We start from the raw sequence: 16,281 nt of genomic DNA, 5'->3' as shown, positions 1-16,281 counted from the left end.
CTTGGAAGAGAATGAGCTTTGGACTCTGAGGCCCCATCAAAACAGGAGTCTTTTTCACCATCATTTCCTGTGAGACGCGGAACAACAAGAAACTCTGCCTCCTGACCAGCAGTTCCGAAGCCGTTGTCTGGATTTACGGGATCGGTGTATTTTCCAGAGTCGGGATGTTTCCCGTGAGGGTGTTGATCCGTGTTTGGGATGCCACTCCTCGCTCTCTGCCTTTATTTCTGCCGTCTGTAATTTCAACCCCGTCGTATTTCTTTCCGTGTGCCCACAGGGAAGGCCAGATGTCAGGGATCAGATGTCAGTCCGGTTGCTAAACACAGCGGGGGCGGAGGCCGAGCTCGGTGCTCAGGTAAGCACGGCCCACCGGCTGCTTGGGTTTAGACGGAGGGCGGCTCTGCGGAGGGTTCCCGTGGCAGGGAGCCCCCGGCCCACATCCCTCACGCCCCTCTGCGAGCCCGCTCCGCGCCTGCCTGCCCCCTGCCTCACCTGCAAAGCCCTGTGACTCAGCCTAACAGGTCAGCAGCATCGGGTGACCCCACGCCCAGATTTCAGCCTCAGCGGTGCCACCTTCACGACCTTCTGCCACACGCACATGCCACCCGTGCCAGTGTCCTTTTTACAATATTTCTTTCTCTCAGTGGATTTCTGTCCGGATAAAGCACGTTTCTTTAAACAGGAAATCCTATATTTCAACGGTAAACAAAAAAACTAGTTTTACCTGTACGAAGAGCTGAGAAGTGGAAAGTAGATACAATTGAACTAGAACCCCATAACTCTGGGTAGAAAATGCCGCCTGCCAAAGGCTCAGGTCTCTGAAGAAGGCAGAGACGGGAGAGCCACGCTGCCACTGGGTGGAGACCCCCCCACCCCCGATGCCATCAGGAGTGTGGATGAGGAGTCAGAGGGGGAAGCATCGTCTCACCCTGCAACTCAATGTCATTTAAACCCGTGTTGCCAAACCGGCCAAATCTTCCCTTCTCTACGTGATAGATGATCCCACTTCAAAGACAGCGAGTTAATCCGGGCTGCCATAAATTATTGAGCAGGTGCTTGGCTGGGGGTGAGCAGGGGCCGGTCCACGGGCGTCCCGCCCACCAATCCATGCCCCTGGGGGAGGACGACTGCTCCTTCTCTCTTGTACACCTTGCACACCGATACGTGTGAGCTGCGTCGGTGGGCCTGTCAGCTTCCAGAGGCCAGAAGCATTGAGCGTGTCCTAGGCATGCACCCTGCAGGCCCCACCCGCTCTTTCCCAGAGCCCCCGGGGGAGGGTGATCGAGGCCTGCCGCTTCTGCTTCTCCATGTGCCTCTGGGTTCCTTTCACCCAGAAAGTGAAAGTCCTGCAAATAGTAACTTCCCCTGTGGTGACGGGTTAAATACAGTGCCATTCACACACCTTCCCTCGGTCAAGGTGTCACGTATGATTTATTGGGTAACCTGATACGTTAAAATCTGCTGCAAAGCATGAGCTTTGTTAAAGCCACCATTAAGATCCACTCCCTGCTTTATTCCCTTGGAAATTTTGTTTCGCCATCGAAGGGCCTAACAGAATAACAGACACCCAAAGCAGAAATTGCCGACAGCCCCACCCTCGAATCCAGCTTCATTGGTCTGTGTCACCGGCTAGGTCTTGTGCACGCACACCCTCGGTTTTCGGGCATCCACGGCACTACGGATGGAATGTTCCAGTCCCCGCCTGCAGTCATGGTGGGCCACCTGCTCTGTCCCCAGCCCTGCTCTTGCATTTTTCCACCTTTCTGTCCCCTTCCACCCCCTTCTCCTCACACTAGCTTCTATCTGCACATGAGCATAGCCCGAGGGAAAGGTGCGGAAGGATGCGCACAGCGCGCGCTCTGCTCGCAGCTGGGGGGAAATGCATTATCTTCCGAGTAAATCATCTGCCTCCCCCGCCCCCCAGGATGCACACGACGTGCTCGCACCTGCGTCAAGAACAGCAGAGCAGGAATACTTCGTCTTGGGGACTTCAGTGCATTACAGAAGCTCACCGCCTGTTGCGGTAAGGACCCCTAATGTTTGACAGTTGGCTCCCTTGAGAGGCAGCCCTTGTAGAAGATTCTGTGTTGCCGGTAGAACAAACACAGTCAATGAAAACCTTCTCATTTACCTAACTAGCTATGGTTATTGTTGGCTGTTAAGAGTTGTTGTTTGATAGTTTTGATCAAATATGATGCTTCTTTTTTTAAATTTTTTTAATGTTTATTTATTTTTGAGACAGAGAGAGACAGAGCACGAATGGGGGAGGGTCAGGGAGAGGGAGACACAGAATCCGAAACAGGCTCCAGGCTCTGAGCCATCAGCACAGAGCCCGACGCGGGGCTCGAACTCACGGATCGTGAGATCATGACCTGAGCCGAAGTCGGCCGCCCAACCGACTGAGCCACCCAGGCGCCCCATATGATGCTTCTTTTTAGAACACCCACAAAGAAATACATTTTCTTGTGTCCACCTAAGGGTACCTGAGATAACCCATAAGATTACAAACACGTGGCTTTGGCCCCAATCACATTTCAGCCCTCCTGCCGACTGAGCCCTGACATCCTCCTGCATCGTGTCTTCATGCCCTCTATGTACAAATTCTAGAACTATTGTTTTGATTTTTGGAATGATTTTTCTCGGGGGTGGGGAGAGCCCGGCTGGCTCAGTCGGTGGAGCACGTGACTCTTGATCTTAGGGTTGTGAGTTCGATCCCCATGTTGGGCGTGGGGCCTTAAAAAGTGGTTTTTCTGAAATCATGTGGCTTGGAAGAAACTGTAAAAATAGGCCAGAGAGTTTCTGTGTACAGTTTCACTCAGCTTCCCCCAAAGATAACACAACCAGAACATTTTATCAAAACCAGAAAACTGACTTTGGTACAGCACTATTGTTTTTAAATTTGTATTTAATGTTTATTTTTGAGAGAGAGAGAGAGAGAGAGAGCAGGCACAACTGGGGGAGGGGCAGAGAGCGAGGGAGAGAGAGAATCCCAAGCAGGCTCCACACTGTCAGTGCGGAGTCCAATGTGGGGCTTGAACTCAGGAACCATGAGATCATGACCTGAGCTGAAATCAAGAGTCAGATGCTTAACCGACTGAGCCACCCACGTGCCCCGGTACAAAACTACTAATACGGGTCTCAAATAGAGACCTTACTTGGACTTCACCAGCATAACTAGGTACGACTTTAACAAAAAATGTACAGTTTTGACGACAACTAAAAGAGGTATTCAAGGTCCAAAAAGCCACAATTTCTATGATGGAAAACTTCTAAAAAAGAATTCATGATCTCTATCATTTCATTCTCTTTTCTCAGGCTGTGTTTGAGATAAAAACGTGCTGTTCTTTTTTGCACAAAGATGATGCCGTGGACCCACCCTTGAGTGGGCTTGTGTATTTGTGAACGTGCCCCTCTAACCCTGGAAGGGCTGCTTCGTGGGCCTGGACCTGGTCGGTCACACGGGGCCCTGTGCTCACAAGGGCCCCGTGCCTGGTTTAAAGCCCTGTTGTCACCACCTTGAAAGTCTTACTGTTTGGACAAGGGGCCCCACGTTTTCATTTTGCAGCGGGCCCTGCAAATCGTGTAGCCGGTTCTGGGTCCCAGGGATGAATGTGCCTCATACGCAGATGTTGAGCCTACGCCCATGGCTCAAAGCGAGCCTTCCTGGGCCTTCCTAGACCAAAGATGGGGCTTGAAAATCTCACGTGTTCATCCTCCATCTCCACAAAGCACCATGTAGCTGTCTTGTGGATTTTTGCTATGGACAACAACATTGCCATCACTGGAATTGTTATACCTGTAGTACAAAAGTTAGAAGCGATGTGATTGCAAGAATGTCTAGTTACACGTTTGCCTCCTTGGAAAATTAATATGAAACCAATAGACGTTCCATCCGTGTTACTTTTCCTTTACTGATTTATGTATTTTTCATCCTTTTTAAAATTAAGGGTTGTGACATGCCTTTTGAGCCAAGAGGCGCGAGGAACAAATATTCTACTCCCGTAAGTACAGATGGATGTGTCACCAGGGAGAGGGTTCCCTTACCTTGCTAACAGCTGTGGAAAGCCCTGAAAATTGGAAATTTGAGAAATTCTGCCCAACACCCAAATGAACGAAAAGGAGGCGTGAGTGTGGAGGATGAATTCGAAATAAGTAAAAAACCACACATCTAGACTTGGAAGCATAGAGTTTTTCAGTCCCTGGCAAATTCCTTTTGCTGCCGAGTTGCTAAGAACTTGGCCAAGGCCCGAATATTCTTTTGCCATCCTCTTCACAGGCTTACAGAAGTTTTGAGCTAAGAGGGCCCCAGAGGCCCTCTGGTTCGTTTTGTTCCTAGACCTTACTAGCAGCAAAATTCTTCTGTTCATCTAAGATCCTGGGAAGAATGCCATTGTAAGTAAAACAGATAAGGGAGGCTTCTTATTAATACCCACTTTGAGGATACCGACACTCACAACATAGACCCATTGCCAGAGCAATCAGTGGAAACAGTGGTCCTGCTGAAAAACAAAAAATACAAGTGAGACGTTGTGGATGAAGAATGCAAAATCATGTTATCCCAGCACCTGATTCATTGCCCCACATTGTTGTAAATCGGTTGTTAAAATATCAAGAAAATCTGAATTTACGCCAACAGGCAGTTTCAAATATTAAGTTTTTAGGTAGATCGATTTATAATATCAGTATCTCCTTTGATTAAGCAAACAGGAGATGAAAATTTCATCCAAGTTCATGAAAGCAAATTGTGACACTTTTGCTTTTATGAACATGTTGGGGGAGGACTCGATTAAAAAGAGGTAAACGATTTTCCATTATATTATAAAAATAACATTCAATAATATGTTCAAATAATGTGCATATATTTAAAATGAAATTCAAGCACTCTCGCTGGAGTGTCCTGGGGGAGTCGTGGCCCCGGGGACACAGGCTGAAGCCAGTGACTCAGTGTGGAGGTCGGGAAGCTGTCCCGTTGGTGAGGGCGGGGGCACATGCTGTCTGCGCTCGGGCAGAATGGCCCCGAGTCTCACTGGAGACGGAGAAGGACCAGTGTCCGACCAGTGAGCGCCTGGTGAAGGGCCCGGGTGGCAGGAGAGGTCTCTATCTCCAGGAGCCAAACCTGGCACGGCATCCCCAGCCAGCACCCTCGTCGGGGCCGCGGGTCCTCAGCACTCTTTGTAGCCGTCCACACTTGCTCTCTGGCTAAGTGAGTTTAGTTCAGGTCAGTGGGTGTGATGTGGCAGGTAGGCAGATATGTGTGTAGGTGTGTGTGTGTGTGTGTGTATGCATGTGTGTGTGTTACACATGAACTTGTACAACTTATATCTTATGTGGACATGTGAGGTTTTATATATACATGAAATTGTCCCAGACTTTCCCATTTTTCACACGCCTCTCTGGACCGCCACAAGTACCCCTGCACTCAGGGATGGCCGGGAGCCACGTCAGTGTCTTAAAACACAAATCGTATGGAATTGCCGTCCAGTTTAAAACTTCCCGACGGCCTCCCGCCGCACTTGGGAAACAGTCCGCAGCCTTGTGGCCCAGGGTCCTCTGGGATGTTCCGCTCACCCCTGGCCTCCACCTGCCGCTCGGGCTCCAGTCTCTCCGTGCTCCCCCTGGACTGCGGGCCTCTGCTGGGCCTTCCACCTGGAAGGCCCTCCTCCTCGGTGGCCCTGGTGTTCCTTCCTCCCGCTCCCCCTCCTCCCGAGAGGCCTCCCTGGCCCTGGCTGGGCGGGGTCCCCCTCACCGCTGCTCCCCAGCGCCTCACTCTTGTTCCTTTTCACCCTCAGGTGCTCCCCTGCACCTGTGTGAGCACGGGAGTGAGGCCGCCTTGCTCTCGTGCCCAGTCGCCTTGCCTGCCTGGCCCCAAGTGGCCCCGACTCCCATGATTCAGTTGTGCAAGCTGCAGGCTTAGCGCGCTTCCCCACCGTGGTGCCCCAGCCGTTGCCAGGCCCAAAGCCCCAGACCCGCAGACACTTGCCAAGTGAGTGAAGGGTGCCTGCCCACCACTGAGAGCCAGGACCAGCTCTTCCAGAATCATCTGGTCACTGAACGGAGTTTGCGAACCTACCTAAAGCCTGCTGGCTGGTCCTGCCGGGGCTCCCTTCCCCAGCCCCCCAGAGCCGCTGCATTGAAAGGTCCAGCATCGGCACCTGCCGGGCCTCCCCCTCTCCCAACGCTCAAATAGGGGACATGTGTGCACACAGTCCTTGGCCTGCCAGTCCCTGGGGTGGCCCTCCGGCTGGGAGGTGGCCCTGTCCCTGCCGGGCAGCGGAGGTCATCAAAGTGAAGGGCCCCCCTCACTGGTGTTGGGGTTCTGCTGGTTGGCTTCTCAGGTGTACCGGGATGCCGTGGTGCCCAGACGATGCCCGGAAGTGAGCGTGGGGATGATGGCGGAGACCCTGAGCCAGGTGGGAAAGGCTTCCTTTTGTCAGTGTGCCTTCTGCTTCTGCCTCTGACTCCAGGTCCCCGGACCCTGTTTGGTGAAGCCAGGTGATGCTCCCCTGGCCGTGAGGACGGGTGGCAGGCAGGGCGGCACCACTGTGGCTTGAGGAACCAGACCTTGGCGCTCCACAGTCACCGCCTGGGGCCTGCCCTGTGTCAGGTCCCTCTGGGGCCCGGCCAGTCCCTGGGGTGGGAGCTCCGAACTTCAGTGAGGCCCTGAGGCCACAGGGAGCGTGGTCCCTCCCCAGCCCAGCAGATGGACAAAACCACAAATACTTTATGTGCCCAAGTCTGGGAGCGAAGGCACACGGTCCAGGCGCCTTTGGGAGGGGGCCGAGTGTCCCGCACGGTCGTGGCTGCGTCCCAAGGCGTCATCGGCCCCGCTGCGGGCGGGGAGGACGGGGAATGGGCCACCCAGACCACAGCGTCTGCCTGTCTCTCCCTGTGGGGACAGGGCCGCATCACGCCTGACACGTGGTGGCCAAGGATGGAGGACAGAGCAGGTGACAGGTGCTCAGACCCAAGGCCGGACCGGGGGCCGCCGAGGGCCCCTCTCCTTGAATGACCACCCCCAGCTTTGAGCAACGTCCAGGGGGCCCCCCATCCACCCGCCTGCAGGGAGACCCGAGCGAGCGGCTCACTGCACACCCGGCAGATAGAGTCACCGGCACCTGGGGATGGTCACGTGGCATCTGGCAGCCCCTAGTGGCACACAGCTGCACCCAGGGGGCCGTGGGGAAGGGCCAAAGGTGCCCGCCCGCTGGGTCCAGCCCGGGTCGTCCTCCATCCTCCAGGCAGGAAGGCGGCCTGTGTTGGGTACGAGCCCGGAGCGCTGTGCTCGGTGGAATCGGTGGAGGAAAACAGATTAAAGGCCTGGTTCCTTCCCCGATGAGCCTTCTACCTTAGGTGGGGCTTGATGATCAACTATTGATCTTCTGGGGCCTCTGAAATCGCTGCATCAGGGCCCAGGGGCCGCTGCCGCGTCGTCAGCCTCGGGGGTTTTGAGCCTGCACAGTGCGGACCCCGCTGCGGGTTGTCATTCATGATCCCTCCGGCGCCCCTGGGGGGACGTGAGGGGACTGGTGAGGCCTCGGCCAGAGCGTGGGCACGTCGCCAGCTGGAGGCGCTTCCTTTCCTCCCCCGCCCCCCCGCCCCCCGGGGTGAGGGCCAGACGGTGACCACAGTCCCCGAGCGAGCGGACGCGGGCAGGGGCCTACCTGTGGGCGCCTGTGGACACGGGGCTGAGACGCTGCGTCTCCCGCTGAACACAGAGCCTGGGAGGGGCTCCCGTGAGCCCCAGGAAGCTGGGTACAGCGGGGAGCTTGGGGACAGGGATGGTGTCCAGGACCCCTCCACTTCCTCCTTCCGGCCTTCTCCCGCCTCCCGCCTCCTCCTCGGGCTCTGGGCCCTCTGGTTCTGAACGTCCCCGTGCCCTCTGTGAGCTCGCCCTCTCGGGATCTGCCGCTAAACCCGCTCCCCCCTGGGCTGACGTGGCTCAGGTCCAGACGGCACCCTCCCCGAGGCGCTGGAAAGCAAGCAGGTGGGAGTCTGTCCGGCAAACATTTAGCGAGTCTCTCGGGCCAGAACAAGCCAGAGAAGGCTTCGCAGAGAGACGCCTTGGGCCCTGAAGGATGAGCGGGAGTTTGCTCAGTGGAGGCTGGCAGGTGGGGGCGGGACAGCGGGAGCCAGGAGGGGGGGCATCGGGGTGCGGGGGGCGAGGCTCACCCAAGGGGTCAAGGCGGGGGTGGGAGGGGGAGCCAGGACGCGCAGGCCGCGAGCTCGCCACGGTTCCCTCCGGGAGAGCAGCTGGGGACCGGGAGGGTGGTCTCCTTCCCCTCGGCTGCCGTTTCTGAGTCTGCAGAAACTTCTGAGACAGCCGGGGACAAAGAAGAGCGCGCCATTAACACTGCACTGGGGCAGTCCCCCCCCGACTTCCCCTCCCCAACCCCCCCGGCCCCCCGTGGACCCTGGAGAAAACGGACGGCGTGTGGAAGAACCTGGCACTTACCTTCTCTTCCCCTGGTTTTTCTCCAGAAGCTCTGTGGCGTTGACGCCCTAGCAGGTGACACTGGTCACCGGCCTCACATCTACGCGGAGGAGGGAGAGTGCGAAGGAGCAGAAAGCCTCAGTTCTCTTGCCTGCTCGGAACCGGACTCGGGCTTCAAAGGCTGCTCCGCTTCAAGAAATGTATGCTGAGTCAGGTGGTCCTGCCTAGAACAGCCCATTTTGGACAACTGGGATAATTCGTGGAGGGTATTCAAGGGAGTTCACCTGCTATGCTAGTCAAGGGACTTTTCTTCTCCCCAACCCTCCTCCTAGTCCTAAACTAAGGGTAAACTGTGAGGCTGGATTCTGATATTTTCGGACCAGGCATCTTGAGCCGAAGCAAAACAACAGGTTATGCTTTTTTATAAATGTGACTTGTCAGACAGATTTTTTTTTTTTTTAAGAGAGACTCCCTCCTTCTGTTAACAGCCCAGCTCTGAGGGGAAATGAAATGATAATTTATAGATTAGCCAGCAATTTCGTGACAACAGGTTAATACTGGGGGAAAATGTAAACTAGACAGTTTTTAGTGATTATTTATTTCTATAAGTATGATTCTGCTTCAGTTTAAGTAAAAAAATAGGTAAACAGGGAAATGTTTTTGGAATATTTGTGAGCAGTATTTTTAGTGATGGTCAAAAAACAAATACTGGTTCCTTTGTACTTGTTGAGTAAAGAAATATGTTATCGTAAGACAAAGGATCATGGTTATCACTTTATAAGCTGTACATACTTTAAAACATGAATAGGTATGATTTAACTTGTATTTATTACATATGAAAGAATTTATATACATATGTAAAAGAATTTAGTAGCCATGGAATGAATACATTCCAATTAGATTTTATCTTTAAGCAAAACTCAAACTTGGGACACGTGGGTGCCTCATTCGGTTGAGTGCCTGACTCTGATTTTGGCTCAGGTCACGATCCCAGAGTCGTGGGATCGAGCTCCGAGTTGGGCTTTGTGCTAAGCATGGAGCCTGCTTAAGCTTCTCTCTCCCTCTCCCTGCCCCTACCCCTACCCCTCGTACCCTATCTCTCCCTCTCTTAAAATAAATAAAATAAAGAAAAGAGAAGTATTATAAAAAACCCCAAACTGAGTTTTTACTTGTCTACTTACTGCTAGTTTAAGTGTGTGTGTGTGGGGGGGGGGGGGGTGGGGGGGGGTGGGGAGGGTAGTTTCTTTTAAAATTCTTTAAAAAAAATTTAAATAGCAGGACATTTGCCCTATAAAGAGTTCTCTTGTCTGGGTAACAGATGTATGTGTGGCACAGAAGCGAATGTATGTTCCTCACATGAGGAAGCCCCCGCTGGACCGATCATTGGACCACCTTATTCTGGACTCAAAATGAGGGAGATTTAAATATGTCTTGTTTAAGCTGCAGCTCTTTCGGATTTTCTGCCACTCCTGGGCAAATCTAATGTTAACTGATACAAAAGAAAGGACGAAGCAGGGCACCTGGATGGCTCAGTTGGTTGAGCGTCCGACTTCGGCTCAGGTCATGATCTCGCGGTTTGTGAGTTCGAGCCCCGCATCGGGCTCTGTGCTGACAGCTCGGAGCCTGGAGCCTGCTTCGGATTCTGTGTCTCCGTCTCTCTCTGCCCCTACCCTGCTCATGCTCTGTCTGTCTCTCTCTCTCAAAAATAAATAAAGATTAAAAAAAATAAAAGCAAAACAAGACAAAACAAAACAAAAGAAAGGACCAAGAGAAGCGAACCGCCAAGCAGTAGAGTAACAGTGGTATGATGATGTTGATAGTAACAAAATACAAACAAGATAGTTTTCTTGTGTGAGTAATTTTGCTCAGCAAAAGCCTAGTGCTATCAGGACACTTTAATAAATACATTGGCTATCTAAAAGCCCAGGGCCAAGATTAAAAAAAAAAAAAGTATATAATTGATAGGCACCATCTTTTGCCGTGCCCTCTCGCGCCCCGGGAAGTATCAGGAGAAACACGTTGGCTGTGGAATCAGTGAAGTATTACATTAAGCAGTTTCAGCTGACTCAGGGTCACAACTTCCCCTTCTTTCTGAAGAAGCATTTCCTTCAAAGAAATCTCAAGGGTCTGTACGTGGTTACTTCACTCATCACCTAGGGCTCTGGGTAACTGAAGAGGAAGAAAACCATCTCGGAAACACTGGGACATCGACGTGGCGCCTGAGTGTGTACGATAGCTGTGCGAATGCTTCAACGATTCAGGAGAGACTCTAGGACATTTTCTGGGTAATTAGGGATAAAAGTAACTTTTTAGAAAACTACGCCTTTTGAGACTGAATTGTTGCCAGGATCAGTAGGTGGTCATTAGACCTTCCTGGATCTGAGGCAACGGCCAGAAAACCAGGGCAGTGGGGCGGATATGGTTCACCATCTGCCTTTGTAAATAAAGTTTTATTAGCACACAGCTATGTTCTTGCAGTGTCTGTGTATCATCTATGACTGGTTTTGTGCTGTCACGGTAGAGCTGTATGCCCACAAAGCCAAACATATTTAACGTGTGCCAACCCTTGGTGAAGGCATTTTTTAGTGGAAACCCCGTATCGTATCAAACATTTGCATTTTATGTTTTAAATTTTTTTTCAGTTTATTTTCTTATTTTGAGAGAAAGAGAGAGGGTGTGCAAGCAGGGAGGGGGCAGAGAGAGAGAATCCCAAGCAGGCTCCACACTGTCTGCACAGAGCCCGACGCAGGGGCTCGATCTCACGGACCCTGGGATCACGACCTGAGCCAAAATCAAGAGTCAGATGCTTAACCGGCTGAGCCACCCAGGCGCGTAAGGCGGATACGCACCCGTATCACACATTTGAAGATGTATCCACAGCCTGTGTTAAAAACAGACACACTGCCGTACAAATTCTGAAAGGTTTTAAATAAGTTTGTTTTTGGCTACAGGCAGCTTGCTTCATTTACTACTGGTTATGAAATCTTGGCAGCTGCGTATACTTGTGAATTCTTGCATTATGAGAGACTCTGCAACTAATTGTTTTCAAAAGTAATAAAATACCGATGAAAAATTCATGAATGCGGAATTTAACAATTAATGAGGAGAACAAAGTATTATATTTTGTAGATGCTTAATTAGACATTTATTAATTTTAATTTTGCTGCTCCCTTAGTGTGTTTGGAAGGCAATATTTTTTCAGATCTTGACCATTTTCATAGGTCTCGAGCGTTGGGGGCGTGGTGTCCAGCAGAGACGATGTTTGTGTAACACACACGAGGCATACAGCCCCTCCCTTTAGGATGCCGGTCTGTATTATGTATGATCACTTTCCCCGACTGACATGATTCATGGATGTTCTCACCACAAGGTTTTTCTCAAGTCTGTGTACATGACTTAAAAAGTTTCTGCGGCACCTGGCTGGCTTAGTCAGGCAAGCGTCTGACTTCGGCTCAGGTCACGATGTCATGGTTTGTGGGTTCGAGCCCCATGTCGGGCTCTGCGCTGACAGCTTAGAGCCTGGAGCCTGCTTCGACATCATCTCCCTCTCTCTCTGCCCCTCCCTGGCTCCAACTCTGTCTCTCTCTCTCAAAAATAAATAAACATTTAAAAAAAATTTTTAAAATAAGAAGTTTCTATTAGAAACACTGGCATCAGGAGGTTTTGGTGAAAATGCTGAATTTACATATATTCGTGAACTAAATCAAAATCTTATTAATAGCAATGAAGAAGGCAATAAAAACAGAAATAGTAAATATTTTCAGGGAAAATGTGATTTTATTAAGAACATTAGCCTCTAAATGACTTAGTAGTCCAAGGCTAGCTGCAGTCTGGGAAGTTAAATATTTTGCATTTCATCAATTTTGGTTTTCCATTTGAATTAATAGTCTCGTTGGTTTTATGGGTGCTTCTCATCGGAGGTGTTTGTTTTGGTCACTTCTGTGATTCACTGAGCACAGAAGCCCTCCTAGCTGTTAAAACCTCCCCAACAGAAACAGTAGCCCGGAGACCCTCACTTTATGTCCCCATGAAGTAGGTGTAGCAAAAGCAACCTCAAGAATGATGCGTGGGCAGAAGACTGCACACCTTGTCTGGTCATTGTCTCTTCTGCAAGGTGCATGTCAGAGGCATAAATCTGTCCTGAAGAAGGAGGAGGCTAGAGAATTCTAGAGCTAGAATAGGAGAGACACTGATACTGAACTTTTCCACATTAGCAGAGCCTAATTGCCCCCAAATCCATCACCTCTCATTCCTCAACAGAAACTTGACTTTTCTGCCATCCAGAATGGAAGTGACCCTTCCATCCTCCCTTGAGCCAGGTATGACCATGCGACTAAGTTCTGGCCAACGGAAGGCAACTTCCTGGAAGTGTCCCTGATGAGGGCAGATGTGTCTGTCTGTTCCCACTCTTCTTCTTCTACTGGGTTGGAATGAGGATTTGATGGCTGGCGCTGAGGCAGCCATCCTGGGCATCACCATTAGTGCTGATATATGGCATGCCAGCAAGACAGAAGACGGGTCAGTTCCTGCCGCCATGGAGTCCCGCTGGACCGTCCATGGACCACCTTACTGTGGACTCAGAATGCGGGAGATTTAAAAGTCCCATTGAAGCCACTGCTCCTTTGGATTTTCCGGGCAAATCTAATCTTAACTGATAGAAAAAAAAGGACCAAGAGAGGTGAGCTGTGAGTAGCAGAACAGAGACATGTGGCACCGACTCCGTGGATGTTGGCAGGTGTCAGGGACTCAAACGCTGTGGGCCAGAGGCCTGGCGACAGCGTGGAGAAATGAAGCAGTTGCTAACAGCTGTCCCCTGCTGTTTTTTGAAAAGCAGCCCGTGTTCTGAGCTCGGATCGAGGGAGGGATGACAGGAGAGAGCCATGACGCAGAAGCGTGGTAGCCGCTGCTTGCTGCCCTTAGCAAAGCTTTACAAGAGAGCGGCCGGCGTAGGCGTGGGAAGAGGGGACGCCCTGTGATGATGGAGATGCTCCCTGCCTGCAGCCTGCCACCGAAAGTGACCGAGAGCTTGGTAATTTGGAGCCTTGCAGGGTTGAAAAAGCAACTGCTAGGCTCTCCCACGGCATCCGGAACTGGGATGGTCTTCCACAAAGCAGCACACTTAGCAGAAAAGAAAACCGAGCCCCGTCCCACTGACGTGTGAAGTTCGCAGCAAAGCCCGTGGCCCCCGGAGGCTCGGGGTGGCCAGGACATCGTGCCAGGAGACGGGGGGGGGGGGCCGCGTGCAGGCCAGTGAGTGAAGACGGCCGACACTTCAGGGTTAGAAACTGCCTTGACGGCTAGAGCTGATGGGCAACTGATGGATCCGAGGTCCACACGTTTTGGAACAAACACTCTGCCAAAGAAACCACAGCCTGGTCTGCAAGAGCCCGGGACTGCCCAGCCCCAGAGCAATCCCTGGAGCCACCACCACAGAGACCCCAGGACGACACGCCCTCTGACGCCCACATGGGGCAGGGGCGGCAGAGACGCACCTCGCGAGGACCCCGGCGGGGGGCCGTGGCCTCCTGGCTGTTCCTCCTGCTCGGATTGGCGCACGTGGATGGACCAGGGGAGGTTGTGCTTCTCAGTCTTCGCTCCAGAGGGGCGTTTCTCGTGCCGGCGTCTCCTTCCCACTCACCCGCCTTATGCTGGGTGGACTGGGAGCCGGGGACTGCCTGGTTCGTAGCTTCGAACCGTTTCTGGTGGGGAGGTTTTCCGCCTTATCCTTGGGACCCTGCGTTTTGAGGCACATGCGGGGACAGGCTGGGGCTCTGCCGCTGTGTCCGGGGGTGCGGTGGGGGTGGGTCGTGGGTGCAGCAGAAGGGCGAGCGCCGATATGTGGGTGGCTGCAGGGTGGGCGGTGGCCGAGACTGCTACCCAGCCCACAACCCCGTGCCTTCTTCCTTCTCCTAAGAAATAAAGTCCCTGAGTTTTAGCCAGAGTATGGCTTCCTCAAATGCAAACATCTCCCGGACTTGCCTGACCTGGATGCGACCAGGTAACCGGGTTCTGGAATGTACGTGTAGAGCTTTACCCACCACGCAGCGCATGTTGGGAGGAGCCTAGACCCTCACACCGGCAGCCACAAGGGCCCGGATCAGCGCACTTTTACGGGAGAGGAAAATAAACGCAGCCCACTGTTTACTTGGGGGTGGGGAGGGCTGTCTGTCACTTACAGCCAAGCAGAATAGTAAGCCACCTAAATTATATGACCTGAGAAACGAACCTATAAATAGAAAAAACCCTTGTGTGTGTACTAATGTGCGTTATGCTTTAGAGAAGTTACCTTTGTTAGTTCGTCTTATCCACCGAAGAGATATTTTTTCATTATGTTCAAACACATTTTTGTATGATTAGTGTTTTGCAGTTATAACATGCTGCATTTTTCCTTAATATGTTTCTACAATTCTTTTTAAAAATGTCTGTTACAGGGGCGCCTGGGTCGGTTAAGCATCCGACTCTGGATTTCGGCTCGGGTCACGATCTCACGGTTGGTGGGTTTGAGCCCCGTGTCGGGCTCTGCACTGGCACTGTGGAGCCTGCTTGGGATTCTGTCTCTCCCTCTCTCTCTCAAAAATAAATAAATAAACACACACAAAAATGTCTGTCACTATCCCGTGGCAGATCCTTTAAAATATAAGGACACATAGTGCATAGGTTACATAGTATCTTTCTGGCACTGGATTAGATTTTTGGAAACTGCCAAAAGTCATTCGGGACCTTGCTGGGTAAGCAGTGAGTGATGGGTGTCAGTGATTCTGTTTAGAGCTGGGAGTAGGGGTGAAGGTAGCCAGACCGGGAAGGAGCTGGGTCCGGGGAAGTTCTCAAGGGGACCTGTCAGATGTTTGAGCTGTGGGCTCCCTGGGCAGCCGTGCTGGGTGGGTTCACCGTGCCCAGCTGGCCCTCTGAGGTCCCGATATGCCCTATTTTAAGACCAGGAGCTTCATTCTATAGTTTGTGCCTTGAGACGTTCGGTCGGGCCCCCTGGATCCCAAATGAGCACGCTTACCTGGTGGGGTGGTGTTACCAGGGTCTCTGCTTTAACCAAGAGGAAATTTCTCAAGGCTGCTATGTCATGCGGTTGGAGACATAAAAATCCACACATGAATCTGAACCCACGAAGGAGGCCCCCACTGGGCACAGGGCGGTGAGCAGGTCCTAGGTTCTCAGAACCATATCGTTGGGGCCACTGTTCCCTTTCCAGACACTGCAGTGCCCGTGTTAACTAACCGGTGACCTGACTGAGGGGAAAGAAAGGAGAATGATTTTGTTGTTAGGGTTATTCACGTTACATTAATGAGCCACCTCCAACGGTCCACAAGCACCAGTCTCTGGGGGAAAAACCCAGTTTGGCGAAGTTTTCAGCTGGTATCTACTGAGAGCTCCAGGGTTTTTTTTTTGTTTTTGTTCTTTAATTTTTAAATTAAAAAAATTTTTTTTGCTTTTAAATGTTTATTTTTGAGAGAGAGAGCGAGAGCGCGTGCGTGAGCAGGGGAGGGTCAAAGAGTGAGGGAGACACAGAATCCAAAGCAGGCTCCAAGCTCTGAGCTGTCAGCACAGAGCCTGACTTGGGCCTCCAACTCACAAACTGAGATCATGACCTGAGCTGAAGTCAGAGAGGCTTAACCGACTGAGCCACCCAGGTGCCTGTCCAGGGCTGTTTTTACCAGCCTGTTCACAGGTCAGTGGTTCCAACGGGAGTGGCTGTGCCTCCAGGGACACCAGGCAATGTCTACAGACACTTCTGGTTGTTACAACCAGGGGGTGGGTGTGCGGGCACAGGCAGGGTGGATGCTGGGGTGCTGCTGAACCTCTGCAGGGCACAGGACACCCCCCACAGAGAACCACCC

The 16,281-nt window shown here is 52.0% G+C and overlaps 1 protein-coding gene across 1 annotated transcript in view; it reads left to right on the top strand.

The window, feature by feature from the left end:
- The window catches only part of CDH26 (cadherin 26), a 42,262-nt gene extending 32,710 nt beyond the window's left edge, over positions 1-9,552 (top strand). The window contains exons 14-18 of the mRNA XM_019426380.2: positions 278-355; positions 1,925-2,023; positions 3,948-4,001; positions 6,336-6,410; positions 8,479-9,552. Of these exons, the coding sequence (XP_019281925.2) occupies positions 278-355; positions 1,925-2,023; positions 3,948-4,001; positions 6,336-6,410; positions 8,479-8,640 (468 nt within the window). The 3' untranslated portion in view covers positions 8,641-9,552. The remainder of the gene's footprint in view (positions 1-277; positions 356-1,924; positions 2,024-3,947; positions 4,002-6,335; positions 6,411-8,478) is intronic.
- Positions 9,553-16,281: the final 6,729 nt, after the last annotated feature.

The sequence above is a fragment of the Panthera pardus genome, unplaced genomic scaffold (genome assembly GCF_024362965.1).
Source record: "Panthera pardus isolate Hobbes unplaced genomic scaffold, ASM2436296v1 HiC_scaffold_25, whole genome shotgun sequence".
Classification (NCBI taxonomy): Eukaryota; Metazoa; Chordata; class Mammalia; order Carnivora; family Felidae; genus Panthera; species Panthera pardus.
This window is presented reverse-complemented; position numbering and strand designations above follow the sequence as displayed.